Here is a 25,505-nt window from a genome sequence, read left to right as displayed (position 1 = left end):
TGGACAGACAGGTCTCTCCTGTGGTTTATTGAAGGGACCTTTGGAATTTAATGAATTTTCATTCTGTAGGCTGATTAATCTAATTGAAGCTGTGTATTAAAAAAAATAAAAATCAGTTCCTGCAGGCCCTTTGATGCTCTGGATGCTCTTTTTATGTTTGCAGCCTAAGTGGTTCGGCAGGCACAGTAACTCCCCACCAAACAACTGAGTGTATGGCAGCTGAGTAAGAGACTGATAATGCATGGTGAGGCTGCCAACCAGAAGATAGAGAGTGCTGTAGTGACAAAGCATGTGGCAGCACTTGGGGCTTTCCAAGAGATAATCTAGCTGTAATGCTCTTGATTTCTAAGGAAGAAATTGCTAGAAACATGATACAGTTTTATCACAACAAGACTGACTGGGACTAGGCTAGAGGTGTTATTGCTTCTGTTGTTACAGGAACAATTTGGTTGCATCTCTTTTTAAAGTTACATATATCATCTTTCTTCCAAAAACCCAAACCTGTTACGAATTTACAAAAGGCACTTATTTTCTCAGTTTCACTGTGTTCCTGCAGTCATCTGGTAATGAGGTTACATAAGTTAAACTGGGCCTGTCTCCTCTTGAATGCAGTGATTAGTGCTCTGAGTAAACTAATCCAAACCACTGCAACCAGTATGTGCACACAAGCACAGTTTAAGCAAGGTCCGGGGGCAAAAGGGGATTATTGGGAAAAAAAATGATAGTTCAACATGAATTTCCTTTTCAACAGGCTCATATGGGGTTCAGAGTGAGGACAGTGGCTTTGAAACTTCTATGTATCAAGTGTCATTTTAAGACCTTTTTAGCTCTAATTTCATGAAGAGTAATAATCAAAGCTAAATTTAAACAAGGGACTTCACATGCCAGTGATGACAGGTACTATTGGTACGTTTGCTGTGGAATGTCATTTTTTGAAATTCTGTCATTGTTAATACGCAAGTGGGCTTTTGGCCTCACATATACATAGTGATTTTATTATCAGTGATTTTGGTCCTGTTCCATGAACTGTACAAAATTTAAATACACTTCTGAATTTTGGATGGAAGGAAAACTGTATAAGTGAGGGTTTTTTTCTTTCTTAAGACCTGATAGTTTCATTCTAAAAGACTACAGTGTGCAAAGGTGAAGTATATTGTTTCTGGTTATATGGTGGGGTAGGTTTAATCACTTGTGTTGGCTTTAAAATCTGTTAATAAATGTAATGTTTTGTTCTGCTGTATCTGGGCTCTTTTTTGATAATAGTCATCAACAGTGAAAATTATAATGATTTAATGGAGGCTGCAAATACTTTTTCACAGTAAAAGACTGAGGGGTGTTTTTGTTTGGGTTTTTTTTTTGGGGGGGAGGGGGTTAGTTGTTTGTTTGTTGGTTTGTTTTTTTTTAAGTACAGGGAGCAACCAGGATGTTAACAGAACAACTAAGGATGTTCAGAACCCTGTGTGAAGTGAAAGGTCACTCAGAGTTGGAGTTTGTACAGCTCGGAGAACAGGAAGAATATAATATTGAGTGTAATTTAAAACAAGCGCCTCTTTTAAGACACCGATTCAAAGGGTACCGTGCAGCAGCACGTCAGGCTCTCTCCTCCTGGGCTGCCGAGGAACCGCAGGTTATTTCCCTGCGATCCGATCAGTGCTGAGAAATGCGAGTGGCGCAGGCTGTGGTTGCGCGCAGTGACAGCACGGTCCCGCCTTTCCCGCTGGGGACTGCGGGCTGCGGGCTCCCTCTGCAGCTCCGGGAGCAGCTCCTGCTCTCTGATGGGCTTCAGGGATGCTCTGCCCTCTTTGCAGTGGCACCTTTACATCCCCGCTGTATGTTCAGCGACCCCACAGTCAGGCAGTTCAAACTTGGTGCTCCTTACCGTTCCAAGCAAAGGTATAGTTCAGCAGGATGTTATTTTGTTGCTAAAAGCACTGCACTTTCAGATTTGGTATGGAATTTGTCCTTAAGGTATTCAGATTTTCTGAATATTCTGCATACCTAAATCTCAAAGTGATCAAAAATAGAAACATTGCAAAGTTTGTATCAGAGAAAGTACTGTTAATAATTAGTTACTAATTATGAGAATTTTACAAATTCCAAGTATGAAATGAATGTGGATATATGTTCTTCAAGTATCTTAGGTTTACTACACAAAAGAACATCTCATGACACTATTGTATGATTGCTGTACTGCAGATGATAAAGAAAAAAAAAAAGTTTTTATAGGGCTATTTTTGAATGCCTCACATTCTCTTTTAAATGGTTTTATCTATTTGCACTTACATTGCTAAAAACATGAGCTGTGTCTGCAGTGCTTTAGTGCAGCAGCTCTGATTTCTGGAGCCTGTGTGTGCTGATAGTAAAGTATGTAAACTTGGAAACCTCTTGAACATCTTTGTAGCTCACCTGGGGAAGCAGCAGCAGGGAAAAAACCATGATAAAACAGAACCCTGGATACTGTAAAGGCTTTCAGGAAGAAGAAAAAACAAGGTACATATATGACTCAGGAAAAATGGACTAGAAGTTGCTGGAGTTTTCCTGTGCAGGCTCTTTCAGCAGAGGGCAGTACCAGCTCAGTGTGCTTTAATGTCCCAGGGATGCAGCAGGATGTGGATGTGCCAGGCTGTTCTCAGCACAAGCTTTCAGCTGAGTGAGTTTGTAATAGGTGGCTGGAGGTGACTGTGAATAGATTTTGGAACACCTGTGTAAAGTTACGGTCAATGCAGTATTATTGCAAGGTAAATTCTGTAAGCTCTTACCCATTCCAGCTGGCAGGGCTGTGTATTCTTTGGTTGTCAGCTTCTTGTCCAGGTGAGCCTCTCTGTGATTCCCTGTTGTGCTGCTTGCAAAGAGTAAGTCCAATGCATGGGAAACAAGGTGATAGCAAGATGTGTTCTGGACTGTTGCTGGTGCTATCAGCTGGCTCAGTGCAGGATGACTTTTGCATTGCCACAAAATAACACCAGCTGTTCACAGAATCATTCAGGTTGGAAAAGAGTCCAAGATCATGGAGTCCAACGTTAGACCAAACACCACCATACCAGTTAAACCATAGCACTAAGTATGTCCAGTCATTTCTTGAACAGCCCCAGGGATGTGGTGATTCCACCACTTGCCTTGGCAACTCATTCCAATGCTTATCCACCCTTTCAGTGAAGAATTTCTTCCTGATGTGCAACTGAGCCTCTCCTGGCACAGCTTGAGGCTGTTTCCACTTGTCCTATCACTTGTTTCCTGGGAAAAGAGACCAACCCCCACCTCACTACAACTTTCTCTCAGGTCCTTGTAGGGAGCAGTAAGGTCACCCCTGAGCCTCTTTTTCTGCAGGCTGAAGCACCCCAGCTCCCTGTGCTGCTCTTCATCACACTTGTGCTTCAGAACCTTCCCCAGCTCTGTTGCCTTCTCTGGAAGTGCTCCAGAACCTCAATGACTTTCCTCACAGTGTGGGCCCCAGAACTGGACACAGGACTCAAGTTACAGTCATTTATTTTCATTTTATTGGTAGTCCCCCACTGCTTGTTTTTCTGCTGGTGCAGAATCCATGTAAGAGGTTATCTTACTGTGTGACTGATGAAAAATGTCAATTTCAAGCACTTTACATTAATTGTAAGCTTGGTTTGAAGTCCTTTTCCCCATGAAGCCTACTGGAATATTCTAGGCATCTTCCACAAGGTGGAGCTTTAAGGCTCTGCAGCTGGGAATTTTTCTCTCTTGTCTAATAAGCAGAAAGATGAATGGGGTTTATGAAATCTTACAAAATAGGTGTATACCAATTGTTTCAATACTTTTCAAGGAAGAGAGTTAAGTTTTAGAAAAAGCAACAGACTTAACAGATATTTTGGACTGTAAAATGTCTGAGTCACTGGAATTAATGGTATGAAAGAGAAAAGGAAGGATTGGAAAAAATAGTTCTCATTACTTATTTATTGTTTTGGTATTACTGTTTCTTTCCTTCCAAACTGACTTGAAAGGTAGGCAGAACTAGATAGAGAAAAGCATTATCAAAATAGTTGCTAACCCTTCATTTTTTGGGAGGAGGCTTTTTTTTTTTTTTTTTTTAAACAGTCCTACCCTAAAAGAAGAGGAGGAAACTATAGATAACAGTTATTCTGATAGATTAAAGAAAGGCAGAAAGCCTATTTCTTTCTTTTTGTGCAACTGTCTTTTCAAGAACGAGCCATGCATGCCTATTCTCTAGCAAAGCACCTTTTTCTGTTTTTTACTCTGCCTGTCAGAAGTTGCATCTTGCTGAATTCTGGAAAAGTGCTACTGGCATTTCAGGCTGTGTTTCAGTAATCAGTTATCTTGGGCTTCCCATGTCTCTTTGAGTATCTGAACTGTGTTTTACTCTATTGCCATCTTGTCGGAAATCCCCTGCCGTTGATTTTGTTGGAATGGAATTCATCATCTGCTCGCTGCACTGCTGCTGGTAAGGCAATTTTATACATTAACTAGCACAGACATGTGTGGACATGAGCTGGTACTGTGCAGACAGAAGCTGGGAAGGAGTTTTAGCTGAAGAAGAGAAGGGAGGACTGGATGGAGGGGGTAAACCAAAATCCCAAATGTCTTTCTTGTCAAGCTTTTTCTCTTTCAAGCTGCCTCTCCTGATGATAACAAATGTTAGTAATCTATTTTTGCCCCATCTCTTTGCATGAAACAAAACCTGAGAATAGGAGAAGTTTACTGAACTCTCATTACTAGTGCTGTTTCCCACTTACTTTCTTCAGTAAACTTCTATGTTGGCCTTCAATGTGTTTAAATCAAGAGACTCACCTAGTATTTTCTGCAGAATCAATCTTGTCACTCTGTGCTTGAGTGGTGGATGAAATTGTGAAACATTTTTTTCAATTTAAATCATGTGGTTTCTTTCATGCTTTGCAGGTGGTGTCTGCAAGAGATGAGAAATTTGCTATGATTTTTTAATCTGTGTTTCAGGAGTCTCCCTGGGTTAGGAAAGAGGACTGGTAAGAACTTGGTACAGAGAGAGCATATCAGGAATCCACTTTCTCTCTTTCTAATGTTACTACAGCTCCATCTGATGGTCCTCTCCAGTTTTAGGCACAGGAAATAGCATATGGCAAACGCACTAAAAGCCAGGTGTGCTTTATGCCAAATTACAATGAGTTAAGAGCCTCTCTGGACAGACTGAGTGCACCTGATTTCTAGACTTCATGTAGACTGGTGGCTGAGCCACTCTATAATGCTTCTGCATCTTGCTGGATCTGTAGCAGAGCCAAAGTTTTAAGCTTCAGTTTTCCTCAGATGCTATCACAGTCTTGGCACACTAAAAACTGTCTAAAATTTATTTTTCTCCGGGTTCCACTTTTCTTTTCCCCAGGTGTCCTTTTCATTTATTACAGTCAAGTACTGGTTTGACACTAGCTGCATAGATATAGCTGTTGGTAGGGAAGATGTGGGGACTGCTTCAGCAATTTGAAGAGCCCTTCTCTGTAATACAAGGTTAGGTTAGATTTCTGAGCCACAACCTCTGAACAGACATTTGACTTGCAAAAAAATGAAGTAATATGAGTAGGGTGGTAGAGTGAGCTTGAAATCATGGAGATTTTTTTCCCCCCCAGATGTTACTTGACATGTTGTATGGGCAGGAATTCTTGCTGTTCTCCCCTGCTGCTTCTGCCAGTGTAGTTTGTCTGGTTTCCAAGGATTCTAAGTACTCCACCCATTCTCTTTATCAGCAATAGCAGAAAAATATCTTTCTTTTCTGAAAACCATAGCAGTATCAATCACTTAAAGATACTTTAGATGCAAGCTTTTGCATAATCTGTAGTTTTCTAACTGTGAGTGATTCCATAGCAGTCAGTTCTAAATGCCAATGGCTGTCTGTAGAGTTGGATAAAGGATTACTCATTTCCTATTCAAAGAAATGGTGATTTTGACAGGGAGTGCCAAGGTGAATTGAGTTAATAAAGCCAAAGATATTGAGGCTATATTTACTAGGGGTAAATACTTAATTTTTTTATATATTACACAGGCCAATGCTCTATTGACAAAACCACCCCAAGCCAACAGTTCAGAGGCATTCCAGTGTTGGTAACAGGTTACAGTTGTCTCAGAGCAAAGATTTTCTTAGCACTTATTAGCCAAAATATTATAGTTGCTTTATTTAAAAAAAACCACTTTGCTATGAAGCTATTGAAATAGCAACCTAAGGCAGAGAATACACATGGAAAAGAGTCTAAGTGTAGCCTAACCCCTGGAGAATGGCAGAGGCACTTGAGGACTATTTAGCTGGATTCCCTTATGTTCCATTTTCAGTGTAAGTCCTATTTTCAGTATAGAATGTGAAAGAAATGCTGTGTAGCCATTTATTTAGCTTATAATCAGTGTGAGAAATCCCTCTGCAGCTTACAAATAGAGAAGGGTGATAGTGGAAAATGTCATTACTGAGAAGATAGATGCTATAATAAAACTGCCTGTGGCTTCAGCATCTCCTTTTTTCAAGTTTACTAGTCCATAGGGTTCAGGTCTCATCTTCTGTATGATTATCTTGCATTATTTTCATGACACAGGTAGACCTAGATGCTCATAAAGCTGAGAGATCAGCAATATGAACTTTAGCCTTTTGTTCCTGCTCTTCCTGCAGTCTGTTGGAGTTTTTTTGTGCTGAGTTCCATGATGCTGAAATGCAAGGAGAATGGTTGTTGCACATTAAATGCTAGACTGATCTTAACTTTAAAAACAGAATTGAAAACAGGGATGTGGAAATAATTCTTAACTTCCAAGACAGCAACCTCTTATTTCCTAATATCTTGCCAGAAATAGTCAGTGCAATATTATTTGTCTATTTACTTGCCCCTAGGGCTGTTAGCTTAGCTGTAGCTGGACCAGGCATGTGCACTTCTTAACCTATTTTAAAAGCCACATCATGTAGAATTTAACAGCTAAAGCAGTTGTCATCTCCATTAATCACAACATGTTCACTGGTATTTGTTTCTTTGCTCAGTGGGTGTATCCTGGTGAATGACTTGACTGTCCAGGTGTCTGGGCAGGCCCTGACTTCTCTACTTTCCCTCAGTCCTTAGCTCTCTTGGCCTTCTCTGAAATTCTGCTTGTTTTTTCTAAGTTTTCTTTAAAGCATGACTAATTGTATGAGTTTTCAAAGCATTTATTTTTTTTTTAATTCACACTCTTATTCTCCTATAAAGTTTTCTAGACACATGCTGGCTAGAGAGTCAGCTAGGGAAAGGATGGTTTGAAAACTCATGCCAAGGGTGTCATCAGATGACATGGCTTCAGATCAGAGGCCAAATGTGACACTGCACTTGCTGGATTTTGTTCCACTCTCTGAACTACCCTCACAAGTCCAGCTTTCTGGTTAATAAACCACTGACTTAAAGAAAACCCATCTTCCCAGTGGTGAGGGGATGGGAGCCTTGGGTCATGATGGGAGTGGTTTGCTGTGTCCTCTGCATTGATTGTACAGCTGATGGACTTGATTTTCTATGATTTTAGTACTTTAGGTCCATTCCACCTGTGCTATGTCACTCTTATTAGGTAAGGTTTGAGGGTAGTTGGTAACTGATTTCAGTTTTAAAAATCATAATTTCTAGGTCAGATTTTAAATTGATGTAATTAGGTGATATGTAATTAGGTGGTAGCCAACCTTTGATTGTGGATGTATATATTGAATCAAATAATTTCTGATTAAGCTGCACCTTTTTTAATCTGCTCAGGAACTTAAGAAGGGAAGAGATAAAACAGGAACTTAAAACCAGTTCATCAGCTACACCTATTACACAGTAAATGACTGTAAATCACACAGTGGATATTTCATAAGAGCAGATAAATCTCAATGAGACAATCCTTAATGTTTGTGGGAGGAGCTGTGGATATTATCATGTAGTTAGTGTATTATCCTAGCAGGCAAATAGATCACACCCCTTAAAAAAAAAAGGAGTTATCTGAAAAGGATTTGAATTATTTTGAGATTACTTAAAAATTTTGTATGCATGTCTCTGAAAAAGATTGTTTTCTAATAATGTACAAATGCTAAGAAAAATAAAAACATAGTATATGCCATAAAAATCTAGCCAGGGTAACTCATACAGCTTGTTTATAGGATTTTGTTTTCAAAGTGTCCCATAAAGGAGTGGTGGATTTTCTTCAAGATAGTTTTTGTATGGTTTTTTATTTTCTCTCAAAATGAGACTGAGGAAACATCTCATAGGCAGTATTATGACATCCAAGTGATGAAAGCAATGGAAGGACATAGTCAACTAGCTTCCAAAATCAGTGGTAAAGCTAAAGAGGAAAAATTAGACTAAAAAACGTCATTGCCAATGTGATAGTGGCACTGCAGTGCTTCTAGCTTCTAGTGCTTTTCCCCCCAAGGAAGATACATTTTTGTCTTGATCTTCAAAAGATAGACATATTTTTCCACCACTTCATTGTTTTGTTCTTTTCCTTTTAGGTGCTGGATTTTTAAGGTCCTATCTGAAACTGGGAATTTTTTTGTTCTGTGGCAGTTTGCCTGTAACTTCTCCTTTCCTACCCCTGTTGGGTTTTACTGAAGTTCTACAATTTGTTCTTTCTCTTGCAGTTCATTTCCTAAAGTAATCTTTCTAGCCAAGACCTGCATTAGAGCCTTCCTGACATCTCCAGTCTTTAAATGAGGAACTGGCTTTGCTTACTGCATTTGATTTTAGAATAGTTTATGCCTAAATATATTCTACTCCAAAGCATCCAGCTTTTTTTCAGATTTAAACCCTCTTGGCTCTTGGAAATAGTGTTTCATTATATATATAATAAATCAAGTAATGTCATAGTCTTTGATATGAATAGAGTCAAAGCAGTCATTAATAGATCTTAGTAAAAATTATGAAACTGTTGTTCAGGGAAGCTTCAGTTGAAAAGAGGAAAAAAAAAGATGAAACATTTTTTAAAAAACATATTTTGGTAAAATTTTTAGTTTCTCAAGGCATGTCAGTCTTTCTCTGAAGCTTGTACATGAATGTATAATGTTGGTGAGAGAGATCCTCTGTTGGTCTGTTGATTACAGAATGATCTGGTTTTGTTGTCTCAGAGTTTGAAAATAGTTCATTATAGGGTGATGCTCCTTAACGAAAGTGAGTAATAAACTTGTGTATCTGTCACATTTCAGAAAATCTCCTGCAGATGGCAGGGATCAACAGGACTCAGACCTATCATCTACCTTTTTCTGCATCTGCTTGTCAAAGTAGCATCTGCTTTGTAGTAAAAACTGAGGCTCTGGTTGTCTGTTCAGACTCCTTTCCTTTGCCCTTTTACTGGCTTTCTGCAGCTTTGTAGGGAGTAGATTGTGTAAAGTATGCCCCTGGAAAGCAGAGGCCGTTAAAAGGTTTAAGACAAATTTGTTTGAAGACAAAGAGGGCATTGAGGAAAACTGTGGAGAGGGATTGAAGGGCTTTTGCAGTGCAACAGAGCCTTGTCTGTGCAAGACTCAGCCTGCCTCCGAGTTCCAGCAGGCTGCCGAGAAGCAGGCCAAGAAAAGGCTCTCCAAGACCCTGCTCCCTTCATCTGTAGTCTGCCATCTGGACAGAGGATGGCTAGAGGGTTCCTGGAACGTATAGAAAGGAATCTTGAGGGCTGAAAATAAATGCTGCTGGAGACAGGAAGTGTCTGAGACTAGCAGGGCTGGAGGAGGGGAGCTGCTCTGGGGGTCATGGTGCTGGAAAGGGTGAGGGGCAGATAAGGAGCTGTGCTGCATTAGAAGGTGCACAGCCTTTCCTTCAACCTCTGAATATCCCTCCTTTTACTGCTTTATATACCTGAGGGCATCTTACCTGTTTGTTGCAGGGGTTTATCTGAGTGATTTGGATCTCTTTCCTTTGTACAAAGGGTCACTTCACTTAAATTTGTAGCCCTCAGCATATTAGAGACTTTGAAATTGGACAGGTTTATAAAAAGATAAAGTGGTGCCAGCCACTCTGAAATTTGATCTTGATGTTGTCATGAAGCTCTGTGTTGCTTCAGTGTGGTTTTTGGTGGGCTCTGTTGCAGTCAGGTTCGATGACGTTATGAGTGAATGATGTTCCCCCACTTATTTTTCTCATGTAAGAAAGTCAGTGAGCTTTGATATTTTATTCCTTTAGTGTGCTTTAATAAGTGTTATAATATTGGAGAATAATGTTACTCCTTCCTGAGTTGCAAGAGTGGCACAGCCTTTGTTTTCTTCTCAGAATGGAAATGTCAGCTAATTATATCATCCATCTTTTCTTCTTATAAGAGTTGCTTAAACCTCCAGAGAAAGCTTACACTGATAATTCTCTGCATCACCTGCTTTGCAGTTTTTAAGCGTAGCCAGCCAGGTAACTGTGAATGTTTTTTGTTTTGTGTGCTGGCCTCTGAGTATTAAGTGGAAATGATGTAAGCTTTCATTTCTCAAGATGTTTCAAAGAATATGGTTGTGGAAGCAGCTCCTTCCTATAACTGAGCTTTCCAATACACACAAAAAACATCTCTTCATGAGATTTCAGTGCCATTATCCTCTAGAGGATGCTCTTAAGAGGCCCAGGCACTGATGCTAGAGAAAGTTACACTCTGTGCTTAACTGAGCAATTTTCCTTCACTTAATACCTCTGAAAAATGAAACTGCAAAATGAGCGTGTCCTCAAATATTTACTGTATATCCCATGTGAAGGTGGTGGTGGTACATTTCTTATTACTGACTTTGGCAGTGAAGTGTGCATCAAGTGTCAGCACTCACTGGTCTGCTGCAACTGAGCTGTAACTGCAAGTCTTTTGGTAAGAGAAGAAGTTTCCTGAGCAACTGTTTAATCAGCTACATGTGCTGGCAGCCTTCTTGGTGAGATCACTGCAGGTAGTTTATGATTTGATTGAAAATTAATGGGGCAATTACAACATGAGACCTAAGAGCAGAAGATGCAGGTTTGGAATGAGGATCACGTCAGTGCAGTAACAGTAATTTTCAGGCTCCTCACACTACTTGTTCAGCAAATAAAAGTCTGTTAGACAAATCTTATTCTAGAAATTCTAATTTAAATGTTGATTAATAGTTCTGCATTTGAAAACAAGATTAATATTATAAACTTGTAATGGAAAAAGTAGATCCTTCCACAGCAGTATCTTTACTGCTAGAAGGTTTATCCTATTCTTGTTTCCCTCTAAATTACTCAATATATCATCCCTTAGAGTATACCAGTAAGGACTGTAATTATTCCAGAGGCTCCACACGCAGGCACCATTTGAATCTGTAATTAGGGTGAGTGCAGGCTTTCTGTGCTTAGGTTATGTTGTTCTCCAGCTGCAGGATGCATTTCCAACTCCATAGCAGAGTAGAGCTGCATAGTGTTGCAAAGTGAAATACCCATTTATAGGTTTAAATGCATCTTGTTCTTGATTTAAAAAAATGAATAGTGGATAGCATGATCTCTGTGCCAGCTCTTTACTTTTCATATGATTGTTTGGAGAAAAAAAAAATCTTAAATGTAGAAGTATTGAATAGGGGTAAATGGGATTCTTTGCTGAGTTTAAGAGCTGTGTGGCATGTTTATTTGCAAACTTTCCCAAAATGTCATTTAGTCCTTCCTTAGAGCAGCAGCTTGCCAGGAAAGGAATTTCAGTAGATTGTCCATGTTTAAACGAGTCATTGCTGATTCTTTGCTGAAAGAAACTATTTTCTGTTATGTCTATCTCATCTTGTAAATCCTGTTATTTTGTTGCTGCTGGACACTTCTGGAGCAAATTTAGACATGTTATAACCTTTCTTGGATTGTGGTATATGTGTAATTGTAGTATAGTGCAGTACAACAACCTGGATAGGGCAGATCTTTCTTTGGATATGAGGAAAGAGCGCACAAGTGATTTAGTGTAATTTTGTGACAAAAAGAAAAAAAAAATCAAGTAAAAATCCTGTCTTCTCAAGAAACTGTTTGAGGTCATGGCATTTTTTTTTCACATTTGTTTCACAAGGAAAAATAAAGACCTTTTGAACTGATACTGCCTATAAAGAAGGACAAAACACAGCATAAAGACTAATACGTAATTGTTATGTGCCCAATGATGGAATTCTACGAAAATTCCTGCAGGTAAAAGTTGGAATTTTATATAAAAACATTAGTGCAAACACACAATCCACAGGCTTTCTGCATAGCACATTATTACCTTCTGCCTGACCTGTGATAAGAATTATCTCCATGTTGTCATGCAGTCTCTGCAACAGCACAGTTACTGGTCCCACAGAAGGGACTAAGTGGTGTTTCTGTGATTGCACCAAAATGTGTGAACTGGGAGTGAAAAAGAATGAAGAAATGGCATTGACAGCAAGCCTGATTCTAATGTGTGTAACTCAGGAAACCTTGCAGCAAACCAAGTGGACTTGAAATTATTTTGGTCAGTAAGTTAATAAAAATGGTGACCCGTATTAGCAAATAATCAAGTACTGCAGTGCTGTTTCCTAAGCCAGGTCACGAGTCCAAAATATCAACTGCTCGTTAGGAGATGGGGAAACTGGAAGGGGCAGAAACAATAAAGGGGTGAGACAAGGATTCTGGATTTAGTGTTTCACAGGTACCTTCATAATAAATTATTTGGCACTTCCATTCTTCAGAGGTAGAGATAAGGCATCTCTCGTGATGATCCTAATTATTCGATGTATATATTCTTACAGAACTGCACTGTCTGAAGAAAACAAAATGCTGTTAATTAAAAAAAACCAAAATGAAATAAAATGCTGACAACCTGCAACAAAGCTTTATAAGATCTGTTATGTCTGGTATAAGACCAAAACTGGTAATGCTTCATAGAATACTGAAGAGCCTCAGGTTTTTTACCACTTAGAAAGAATAAAGCTTTTCTTCACTCAAACTTCAAATGGGTGCATTTTTAAAGGTTTACAGCAGAAGTATTATCATATCCATTTCTTACTTTCACTGTTCTAAGCAGAGCTTTATCTTATTTTTTATCAATGTGTAGTGAGGGGTTTTTTGTTTCTTAAACAAGCAGATAATCCATTATTGTTCTAGAATGTGGAGTGTCTGGCGATATACATCAATGGACTATAATTTCTCATTGAATTAGCTGTCAGAAGGAAAAAATAGGAGTGTTTTTGTGAATTATGATCTATCCCAAGTTTTTAAATAAGAAAGGGGGGTTGTGTGCAAGTTGACTTGTAATGATGATGCATGGAGTTAAAGCACAACAACATTTTTTGTTAATATTTGGAGTAAGTGGAGAAAAGAGATCAGGGTTGCAGGTTGCAGTGAAAGACAGGTCAAAGTGGAGAAGCCATCCAACATTAAATTTGCTTTGTACCGTTTCTTTATAGGCCCTTTCAATTGTCCCATGGGCACGCGAAAAACGGAAGGAGCCTGTGTGGTGTTTGATGTGAAAGACAGTTTAATATAAAGGTTAAATACAATAATGGGATGAGTATGGCTGCAAATTATAGATAAGGAAAAAGCTGGATAGGTAGGGGAAGAAATGCCAGCTCTGCTGGAGGCAGAAAGAATTCCAGTGATTAGAGGTTTCCTTCTCTTCTCACCTGGAGCTGAACCCTGCAGTCTTTGCCTGGCTTGCTTGTCTGGGCTAGCAGAGCAAATGCCATTGCAGATGCCTGTGTGTCCTGCACTGAAACTGTGCCTGAACAATCTGTGTGCAGCAGGCCTGCAGCCTTGGACTGCTGCCTTTTGAAATTTGGCTTGGTTGGCACTGGATGCCTAAAATCACGTTCATGTACATATTTTTGGGTATGGACCGTGCAATACATATCTAAAATCCAGAGGACAAAAACCCTCACAGTTACATCCCTTAAATGTTGCTCTGGCTATATACTTTCTAAAGTTTTGGTTATTGGTCTAGAAGCAAGTTCAGGACAACCTGTACTGTGTCTTAGGGTGTTTTTTGTTTGGTTGGTTTGTTTGTTTTTAATTTTGCTTCTATACGTGATGGTTATAGGTGCTGATTGTTCTGTTTTTACTTTCATTAAATTATGTGACTGTGGACATACTGCCAAACATTTTTTGCTAATTGGTCCTTTGTTTTTTTTGTTTTGTTAAAGTAAAGAAACGAGATTTACTCAGTGTAAGCGGATGTCAACATTTCCTGGTAGATAGGCTTGTTCTGTCTCTTTAAGCATCAGACAGAGGATATTGTCAGCAGGACGAGGGCACAGTGTGAAAATGGCCCATTATGAGCTACTCAAGCTACTGAAGCTTAAACTCTTACTCATCAACCCACTGTACTATTTGACCCTAAGCAATTTAATCCGTTTTTGTCCCATTCCGCTGTCTAAAGCTGGAGAATGCTCCACATTGCAGATATGTAAATGGCCTGGCTAATGATGTGGTAATTGACCTTTGAAAATTGCATGCTAATTAGCGTGGTTGTCCCTTGGTTGTCCTGTACACAGCACTGCAGGCAAGGCTGCTTTGATTACAGTAGCTTAGTGACTTTAAGCAAAATTACATGAACTTGCATTAAAAATCCAAGCAAAATAAGGAAGTAACAACAGCAACAATAATAAAACATTAGATAAATACTATATATTACAGAATAGCATGTAAGGTGAATCACCCTTCTCAATCTGCTCTCTTTTGCCCATCTGATGGGAATAAAAAATTCAAGTGGGTTTAATGGTCGACTTTGACATTCATTCTTCTGGATCCTGAATGCAAACTAGCAACGTTGTGATTGTGACCCCAAACAGCAAGCTTTAAACACTCAAGGTTTATCTAAAATCCCTGGTGTATAAGTTGAAATTCTTTATGTGTATTTATGTAATTTATGTGTATAGAGAGAATGGCTCAAGCAGTACCCAACCTCCTCTTGAAAATAAGGTCCCAACTTCTGTGACTGTCATGTTTCTGTTTCACCCAGTGCAGTTAATTAAGCTGTGTTCTGATGGAAATAGATGGGTAGATACAACTAGAAATGTTAAAACAGATGACTCTACTCCTAGTATTGCTTTTAAATCTTGGAAGAAGTAAAAATGGAATTAGTGAAGAAGGGAAGCATAACAGAAGTGTTATCTTAATTAAGATATGTAGGTGGAAGATATTTTTTGTGGGGAAAGAGTGGGCTATGAGATGTGTATCCTTAGTCATTCTTAAAGGAAAATAAAGTATTTGATCATTAGATTTGCATGTGAACATAAACTGATGATGGTTAAAATCTTCCAGGAAACTTTCATATGGAAGGATGTTAAAAACTGAAAAACATGGTGGCTTTTAGGCAACTCTAACCTGTCATGTGAAGTTTTTTTGCTTCATTAGTTTGGGAGATAGTTTTTAAAATTTAAACTCCTTGGTTTTCAGCCAAAACTGGTTCTCATCTAACCTCTCCAAGATTTCTTGCTTAACCTCCCTTAAGCTGTCCTTCATCTAGGTAATGGCACAGTAAAAGGGTAAGAATTCCACTGGCAGCTTGGAAATTCTGCTTCTAATTACTAATAACTTCTAATTACTCCATCTTTTGCCAGGAGGAAGATGTTTCATTCCCAAGATAGGACTGTTTGCTTTGTTCTTTCCAATCATCTGTTGCTACTGAAAAAATATATTGCCATGTCTCTGAAGACTAGCTTTCTTGGCTAAATGCTTTTATGATATAAGACTGCACATGGGGATGGGATACATTATGTAAGTGAGGAATTTGGGATTGCCTTGCATTGTAGGTTTTCCCACTGTAAGCTTGAGGGACTGCTTGTCACTGGAAGTCTCTAAAAGCAGAAGTGTGGCCAGGCAGCAGTTGTGCAAAGTTTGGATGAAATTTAGTGGTGGGTGTACAACTTTTTTTATTGTATTTTTTTTTTTTCCCACTTAAGAGTGGTAGCATCAAAAGTAAGAATCTTTGAGGCTTTGCCTTGAGAGCTGAGTTCCATGTTCAGGAAAAAATGTTTAGAGGAGGTCTGTGTGTGCTCACAGATGAGAGAATGAAGGGCAGTCACTGGGAACTCAAATGCAGCTTCTCTCACGTAAGAGTATTTTGAAAGGCAGGAGGCCTAGGCACTGAGGTTTGAATTGAGAGCTAAAGATTTGTGAATTACGTTATTCTTTCATTTCATGTTTGGCTTTACATTAGTCTCTTCATCCCACTAAATCCTTGACTCTGTATTTCGACTGCCCAAGTGTTTCCCAAAGTGTTGTTATTGCTGCTTTACTCTTCAAGAAGAGAGATACCAAAGTGGAAGATGCCAGCTGGTAGATGTAGCAAATTTTTCTTTCCTGGCCTTAAATTGTTTAAGTATCAGGGAGTATTTTATAGCTAGCAGCTCTCTGATCTTGAAAGTCCAGAAGAGTTTTACATTCACTGCTGTGCCTGAGCAAACACAATGAAAAGGCAGCGTGTGGATGGTACCCTGTGCTGTCTTATCCTCAGTAATGGGGAAAGGCAGAAACAGCACTGATTTTCTCATTCTGTTTCTAAGTAGTTTCCTTTTATCTGCTTCACTTTATAGCCATTTCCTCCTGGGTTTTTCCACTGTAGTAACTCTAACAATCACTGACATAGGTTGCAGGTATTGAGGGCTTTTTTCCAGAGTGCTGATAAAATTTCCAAAAGTGCCATGTAAATGTTAGTTAATGTTCTGATGCTCTCAAATATGAGGTCCAGATTCTGACTGGGGTGAACTATTCTTGCCTTTCTTTGAAGGATGGATGACTGGGCTTATGCCTGGGATTTGTCTACAAAGACTTTTTGTTGAACATTTAGGATCTAGTGAAAATGTGAATAACAGCACCCAGAGTCAAATTTGGCAAGGGCTTTGTTAGGATCACCTAAAAAAAGCCAATGTTCAAATGATTTATGTTACTGCCTTTGCCAGGGACACACAAAGTATTTTTTACTTAGCACTTCAGAGAAGCTGTTTCATTGTGTCCAATAATTTGAAGTACATAAAATGAAAAAAAAAAAAAAAAAAGATTGTATTTATTTCTTTTTAGACAGTCAGTTTGCTTCCCTCTGAAGATAAAGCATAAAGGATGTCTGATAAGTGGCACGATGATCGTTTTTATGATCAGAATTTATTCCTGATATACTCAAGTTTCCATTTTTGTCCTCTTTTCATACCAGTCAGCAACTGACAGATTAGCTTAAAGCTTCTGATTGCAGTTGTTTTCCTGTATATGTGTTGGTTTTACACTTGGTGTCCCACCTGCAGTTGCCACACATAATCCTTTAGGTCAAAGCCAGCCAAATTCCACGGGTGCAGAAGTGTTCCTTTGAGATTTGTACTGCATACTGAAGTGCAGAGAGTTCATCAGTGTGTCCCTCACCAAGAAAGCATTTTTGCTTACTTTTGCACAGACCCTTCTGAATTGGGAACTGCAAAAGAACAACTTACTGGCTGTCAGATTTGTCCTCGTTTACAGCTGTAAATGTTAGATTCCTTGAATAAATAATTTAATTTATAATCCTTGGCAGTAAGCATCTGTATCAGCAGTCTGAATTTGAGATGAAGTATATTTCCTTTACCCTTGTGTGAGAGGGGCATCCCAGAGTCCCTGCAGTGTGTCTGTGCAGAAGCAAGGGTGGTAATAGAAGAGCTGAATGAATCTTTGAGGATACTGGGGAGGATGTGCAAGACCAAGTTCATAATCAAGTTTAAAAGGAGATTCAGAGTGAGGACCTGGCACTTTTTATTTGTTTCAAATTAAAAATATTGTAGTGACTGAGCACATATTGTTTAGCTGTTGTACTCACCTATATATGGCACATGATCTGTTTTATAAAATTTATACTTGTGTTATCCAGTTGTATTTCCTGATACCTCTTGTTTTTAAATTATTTGTTCTGTATTTGAACAAAATTGCAGCCTTTTTTTTAGTGTTTAAAGAGTTTGCCTTCCTTTATTTTCTTAAGAGTTCTCTAGAGAAGCAGTTTACTTGTTGGATATGAGGTTTTTTATATTGGAATCTGTTAAGGTTTCATTATTAACAAAACCATTCTAGCTTTAAAATTTTAGTTTAAAAATTGTTTGTAGCTTTTAGCACCTTAGTGTAAGAACACTTGGCTAAATAAAAAAAAAAAAAAAAAAAAAAAAAAAAAAAAAAGGAAAAAAGGAAAGAAGCCAGTTGTGCCATAGAAAACTTGACTATTTTTCTTTCTGCTTGTTTTGTATGCTTCAGGGATTTGTATGTGCCTGATCGTGTTTAATTTTAGCTAAAGGCTCTTTCTCAGAAATATCTCTCCTGTTCTCCCTCTGTGGTACTTCCAGACTTCTCCTGGATTATATCATTAGCTAAATTTTGCAGCAGAGACTTTTATACCGACTGGGACTTACTGGGTGGAGCATGTTGGTAACTCATACAGTTCTTTCCTGTTCTTGGGCTGAAGGGGCAGTGCCTGCTCTAAATTACCTGCTCGCTGCTCTTGCCAAGAACATCAGTCTTCTCTTACTATTTTTTATGCCCTTTTATGAGCCTTCCTTTGAGATGGACAGAGTTTTGGGGACTGATCTGAATGAGGGTCTTCATGCTCTACAGCCCTTTGCCAGAGTTATATAAATACCTGTTGTCCCTGTGCCCATCTGCGTGAATCGGGGCAGCCTTCACCTCCCACTGAAGCATTTCTTCTGCCTAAATAGTTGTGTTAACCCTGTGTAAGGACCTCTCTCTAACACCAAAACTAATTACTGAATTCTGCCCAGCTGCTTCTGTTTTTAAAACCTAAAAATCATTTAAAGTAAACTGAAAAGAACACACTTGAGTACTGTGAAGTCCAATACCGAGCTTTACATTACATTAACTCTTTTGGCTGGCCCTTCCAAAGAATGATATGTCTGTGTTCACTTGCTCCAAGCCTATCTCCAGGAAACTGCCCCAAGAGGGGGATCAAAGCAGGCAGTGTGCCAGAGGTTTGTGTTTCAGACAGTTTGGCACACACTGAAAGCTTGGTCTTTCCTGTATTACGCCATGGGCAGATGTCCATTAAGAATGATTAGGCAAAATTTATATAAAGGTCTTGTAAAATGGTGTGTGGTTTTCTTTTTTTCCTTTCTTTTTTTTTCCTCTCGTCCCCTATCCTCTTACTTGAGACATTTTGTGTGGGTGTGTATTTTTTTCTAAATTTATAAAGCCTGGCTTTTGCCCTGGTCCGGTAGAAACTGCTCACCCACCCTTTTCCGTTTCCAGGCGGATTGCTGTTCTGTTATTACAGTTCTGTAACTTTCTCCAACGCTGTCCTGCTTTGCTTATTATAAACAGCTTGCAATAACCCTTTCAGTGCTGCTGTCATTTTTGCTTTAAGTCAGGACTACCTGTTGTCTTCATTAAAAAAACCAAAAGAAAAATCTTTTCCTAAAAATCAGATTAAAGACTTCTCCTCTGTTAGGACTTTCTCTTTTGCTATAGGAAATACATTACAGCTTTCCTTTGTATATTGACCACTTTAGTGTCCCCACACAGGGGACAGTTTTTTCTTTCTTTTCTTTCTTTTCTACAATCTCCAGTGTAATGGGATTTCTTTATAGGTTTGGCAAAGAAATCTCTTCAGCCCTGAAGCTGAGGCAGCACTATCTTCACATACCAAATGAATCAGAAGAATTTGAGGATAGCATTTACATCTAGCTATGTCTTTGAGGCAGTTTTCCTATTCTCCTCTTTTTTCATTCCCTATGCAGCAACAATTGATAGTGATATGTAAGATCTTTGTTCCTCTAATATCAATGTTTAAATTAAGTCTGAATTATGAAAGTGGTTAGGTAGAAGTAAAGTGACCTGGCTGACCCACTGTTTGGTAGAGTGCTGTAAGTGTATAATCAGCCCAGAAAAGCAGCCTCAAATTTGTTTGTTGTAACAGTTCAGTATTTCATTGATTATCTTGGGAATTAACTTGGACAGTCCCTAAATGTAAGTTATGATGCAAGACAGTAGAAAACATGGCTAAGCATTAAGTGAATTAAGAGAGAGTGAATTGTTTTTTTCAGTAGTCAAATAGATTAATTCAAATAGATTTTTCAAAAGGGGACAAACAATATGCCTATAAAATAACAATAAATATACTGAAGAAATAACTTCTTAACACTTGTGAAAACGTGGCTCTGGCAAATAGGGTACATATGGGCACTCTGTCTCCTCTCTTTCCTGACCAGATGTGGAGAACTGAGGTTGTTAGTGAGTATTTCTTCTTAGATGTAGAAAGATGTTTCATTCATATGCAAAGCTCCCCCTGGATGAATAATTAAGCTCTGAGTCTACTATAAATCTGTCCAAGTAGTGGAGGACTGGCTATTCTCTGCTGTACTCAGCCTTTTACTTAGCATGTACATTTCCTTATTAAATGGGAACTTATTTAACAGGAATTGAAATAGATCTTTTAATGATGTTTTCAAAGCTCAAATAGCTGGGACATGGTTGAAAATGGTAAATCATCCATGCTAATTTATGTTGTCTAAAGAACTGCTCTTTGAGCTAATGTCCAGAATAACTAGGCCAAAAGGTACTGTTGAAATTCCCCTTGGAAGTGGAGCAGTAATCGGATGAATGTTTAGCCTGGGAACAAAAAATCTATGCTAAAGTTTAAGGATTCTGCTTGGGAAAGGGAATAAAAGAGAAGTGGGCTGTAGGAACACTTTATTTGTCAGAAGGGAACTTCAGGAGACATAAAGATGTTTTCCCTTCTCCCATGTGCCTTCACCACAGTGAGGATGATTCAGCCTGTGTATGTTCTCTGGAATGTGTACGTGTAGGGAGAGAGAATAGGATTTCTTTAGGTGCAGCTAATTGAAAATACTGTAGGAGATAATGTCTGTAGCACATTGCCTCACCATGGAGTTGCCTATTCAGTGAGTTTATCATCTTGATGTTGACTGAAAATAAGGAGCCTTTTAATCTCTGTTAACAAAACACATTTTTCCAGAAGATTCTCTGAAGCAGGAGTTCATTGTTTGTGAAGTGGTGGTGTTGGCAAGGCAAGGCTTAGCTGTGTTTCTGTGGTGAGTTCTTTTGTCCATGATAGCATTTTGGGATCCCAGCATCGATGTGGCTGACTCTGGCTCCGATTGGACAGTTTATATTTAGTTGCTGGCTTCCTATAATAGTTTTCAGATGGAGATGTTAAAGAACACATACCCTTGTGCTGCTGTAATCCTGAAAGAGCATGGGGGAGTGAAAAAGAAAAAAAGGAATTGATGTCTTTCTGCAAAAGTAGAGTTTCAAAAAAACCAGCAGCTGCTTTCAGCAGCAGAACTCTGAAATTAATTGTTTAAAAATTAGGTAGCCAGTGAAAGAAAAATGCTCAGAAAATTCATGGCTAAATCACTTAAATTTTGTATCCAGAAAAAGCTGTGGGACAGTCTGCTTTTTTTTTTTTTTTTTTTTAAATTACCACAAAAATATGATTCTCTAGTTTAGAACAGAAGACAATTGCTGTTAAGTAATAATTATCAGATACCACCTGATGACAGCTCCCATGTTCCATATTGCTTGGTGCACCTCCAATGCAAATTAGTAGATACCCAAAGAAAGCTCAGTGCCATGTATTATTCAGTTATACTGGATCTTTTATACATCTTAAAAGATGTCTTTTATTTCCAGTCAAGCTGCAAATATTCCAGAGCCTGCATTTTACTCTGTGCCTGGATTTAAGGTGACCTCTCTAAAATCTGATATTCCAAGAAGAAAACTGAGTACAAGTTGTCATTTGAGATGGCTTTGCAGAGCATTTAGAAATTACCTTTACGTAGCATTTTTGATTTATTAGCTTTATTTTTTTTTTATTCTCTAAATTATTAGCCAAATAAATCATCCTAGATTACTTTGATAAACTTCCAAGGATGTGTCAGTGTTTTACTGGTGGGTAGGTAGCTGCCTGCAGGGACCTGACTCTGAGCTATTCCATGGCCATAGGGAATCTTGGCCAGCTCCTGAGGGACACTGGGGCCTGAGCATAGCAACTGCAATAATTATGCCCTAGTGCCAGCCAGTACACAGGGAGGATCTCTGTAAAGCTGAGAAGAACATGAGGTATCATTCCCAGAATGTATATGATAGAAACAGAATGCTGCAATACTGTGCTTGTAATGTATTGGACCTGTTTGGAATCCCAGCCACTCTGTCTTATTTTGAGGAGGAATTCTAAAGCATCCTCTAGTCTCATTTGACTTGAGATAGATTGTGTCATGTTTACACAGCACAATTGTCATTTTTTTTTCTACCAGCTAGAACAGAGAGCAAATCATGGAAAAGTAAGGATGAGAGACACCTGCAGAAGTCATCTAGTCAGTCTCCAGCTCTGGAGCAAGATCCTCTCAAAGACCTGCAATCATGCAGACTCTGTAATCTATTCCTGTACTTAAAACCCAATTACACACACATAGTAAGCAAAATAATCCTAACCTGGTGTGTTTCTTGCTTAATTCAAATGCCTTTGTGATGGACAGAGCAGGAAGAACATTTTGTTTTCTTTCTCTTTACATTCTTGGAAGGTGTTGTCTTGTTTTTCTCCCTCGGTTTTCGCATCTGTAAGACAGATAATTCTCTTGATGCTCCCTGGGCTCCAGCTAATTCTACATCTGCCTTCAACTATGGGTTGAGCACAGTGCTCCAGATGAGGCCAGATAGATGCTGAGAATTTCAGTCTTGCAGATGCAGCATGTTTGTACAGCTCAGTCTCACTGCCTTTTAGCAACAGGACTATGTTGGTTTCCTCAGTCTGCAGTTCAGTGTAGCTCTTTCTCTCCACATTTGTGATCTATAGTCCCTATATAGGTATTCTTGATTACACCTAACTATATAATGAGGCACGTGCCTCAAAGAAATAACAAAGAAATTAAGTAATTCTCTCTTTTTTTGGCTGGTTTTCTATAACTGTTAAACTACTTAAAATAAAAATGCAGTTTGACAAGCATACTGTCTTTAGACATTTAAGCTATTCAAATAAGAATAAGGTTTTACTTGGGCTAGAGTTCCATGGGATTTATCACTTCTGTTTTTTTAGGTAGTGAATATTTAAACTTTATATTTGTCTAGTGTGCAGTTTTCCCATTATCCTAAAGCAGTTTCACCTGGGCTACAAGTGATGGTCATTTCAACATCCATTGATAAAAATATTTTTCGTGTGATTTATTACTTAAGTCAGTGTTGATCTGCTCACAGACAGTAAATGATCAACAACTACCTGGAGTTTTTTTTTGTATTGTGTGGTAGACATACAATGCTGTGTGTCTGTCTGCTTCACAGCTATCAGGGAATGGTAGAGTGAACAGAAAGGGGAGGAAAACAGCCTCATCAGAGACAGTGCAATCCTGTGATTTATGCAGGGTAGTTTGCCCAGCACTGGACTGCTAGAGGATACTTTTCCCTGCAGCATTCAAGTGTGAATTTAGATCTGCCTGTTTTTAACCTACTACAAGGAAAATAAGCTTTTTAACCACTAATCATATGTCCCTTTCCACGTGTGTAATTTCTAACTTGATACTGGGGAGAGAAAAAAACCCCCCAAAAATACAAAAAAGGGCTGAGTCTTGGTTATCTAAGGACTCTTGTTAAGTTGCCTTGTGCTCTGAAGGTAGTGCTTGAGTAATAGTTGCAGCAGGGCTGGGGAGCAGGAGGGAATAGATCTGAAGCTGCTTTCAGGCTATTCAAAACAAGAACAGCTCACTGATAAACTGCAGCTTTCTACAAAAATTATTCTTGTGCGTGCTGGGAGAGCTTTAGGTACTTTATAAACAACTCCTTCTCTGTGAGTTTTTTGCTGCTTTTCTTTAGTGGGCTCCAAGGTTTTGTGAGAGGTGCGTTGGGGAGATTTTACACCTCCAGACTCCTGTTTGGCTGCAGGCAGTTTCCTCTGGGCTTCCTGCTCAGTGGCTCTGGTGGTGGTTTCACATTGTTCCCCACTGATGAGTCAGAGAAACAGGAAAGAGATCCCCTGGTGAACAAAAAGCGCAACCACCAAACAGGTGCCTGTATTCTGGTGCTGCAGAGGACAAACCACCTCATTCTGGACTTTTTCCTAAGATTCTTATCTGCAAGTATGAGACTCAGGAGGAATGGGTCATACACGCTGAACGGGTAAGAAAGAGCCTGCATCCTCTTTTGAAACTTCATCATTAAAACCACGTGAAAACAGAAGCCTTTCTTTTCCTTTCTAGTGACGGGGTACATGAAATAATGGCCGTGTCTTTTGTCTCAAAAAGAACAGAGGGTCACTGCGTAGGAAATGTGCAGCTTATTTCACTTGTTTTCTTCTGCATCTGGTTAGGTTTGCTTTTATAGTGCGTGCATTTGGTGGGGGTAGATTAGACATGTCCATGTGTTAAAATGAAGTGGATCTGCTCAGTAAAACCATGAAATATTAGGAACTCTGTGATTCCCAAAGAAGTGTGTGTGGTAATTAATCTAACCATTTTCCAGCTTTTGGTACAAAATTAAATGTGATGCTCCCTGACATGATAAAAAATTACTTTAAATTTTGCCAGTTTGAAAAATTAGTTTAAGTTTTTTACTGCTTGAAACTACTACTCTGAGTTACTTCACTAGCTTTGTGGTTTTTAAAATACTGATTTTATTTCTCTCTGATGGCTGCTACATCTTCTCAGTAACAGAGAATATACCATAACTGGAAAGATGATACTTGCAGCTGGCAGGTGCCTTGACAAATGAAGAAAGTTGTTAGTCTTGGAGTGTCACTTTACTCAGCTGCCTTGAACCCTCTGTGAAGAGTAAGTGCTGTGGTAAGTGCTGCATGGTGCAGCTGCCTTAGTGCTGGGCTCCTGAAAAGCCCAGATGTGTTCTGGATGTGCTTTAGAGTCCAGGTGTGCAGACTAATCCCATGGTGCCTCCTTGCTTTAAACTCACAGTCCATCCTGCAGCTGAGTGGCAACCTCTGCACAGGAGAGGCACATCCCAGCCCAGGTGGATTGGGAATGCTTTGGCAGTGTCATTCAGCTGGATTGCACTGGTTTTTGCCTGCACTGATTTGCCCAATGCCACTTAGAAGGATCTTCTGCTTTGCAAAAATATGTTTGCATTTGATTTTAAAAAATTCCAAAATTTGATTTGGAGTAGGTTTCCTTAATGTCAAAGTAGATGGGTGTTAACATCTTCCTGGCACGTCCTTAACGTTTTTTAATGACTGTAATAAAAATGCCATTATCTGACTGCACACAAGATCAAACCTAATTGAAAGTTACTATCTTCAAGTGTTTGGTTTTAAGCTGTAAGATGAATTTGTCCCTCAGTGTATTGGGTTTGTAGTAGAGAGAAGCTAAGAATATATTCTCATTAACTTGGCTTTTTGCAGAGGTTTGAGACCTTTCAGAGATTATCTTAGAGAGTCAATTAAGAAAGGATGCTAAAAAGCAAAAGGTAATGGGTTTTGCTTATGTTAAAGGATTTTTTTTAGACTTAAGTTACAAGAAGCACAATATTTAATTGATTTGAATTTTTTAAAAAATGAGTGCAAGGTATAGAACTTCAGGGAAATATACTGTGCAAAATCACCCTATGCATCTGTTCTGCCTTGTTCTAACTTGTGAGATGATGCATAATCATTTTAAGGAATTTCTCATTCTGGCCCATTGTGTACCTGGCCTGGCATTTTACAGTGAG

At 38.9% G+C, this 25,505-nt stretch overlaps 1 protein-coding gene across 3 annotated transcripts in view; it reads left to right on the top strand.

Annotated features, from left to right (window-relative positions):
• The window catches only part of MOB2 (MOB kinase activator 2), a 106,278-nt gene that overhangs the window by 30,073 nt on the left and 50,700 nt on the right, over positions 1-25,505 (top strand). Inside the window, exon 1 of one of the 3 annotated variants that reach the window (XM_079310073.1) lies at positions 3,703-4,429. The exons of 1 other annotated variant lie outside the window; for it this stretch is intronic. In XM_079310073.1, the coding sequence (XP_079166199.1) occupies positions 4,395-4,429 (35 nt within the window). In that variant the 5' untranslated portion in view covers positions 3,703-4,394. Of the gene's footprint in view, positions 1-3,702; positions 4,430-23,826; positions 23,967-25,505 lie in introns of those variants that run through there. One more of the 3 variants, XM_079310072.1, reaches the window with a different exon arrangement.

This window comes from Erithacus rubecula, assembly GCF_903797595.1.
Source record: "Erithacus rubecula genome assembly, chromosome: 6".
NCBI lineage: Eukaryota > Metazoa > Chordata > Aves > Passeriformes > Muscicapidae > Erithacus > Erithacus rubecula.
This window is presented reverse-complemented; position numbering and strand designations above follow the sequence as displayed.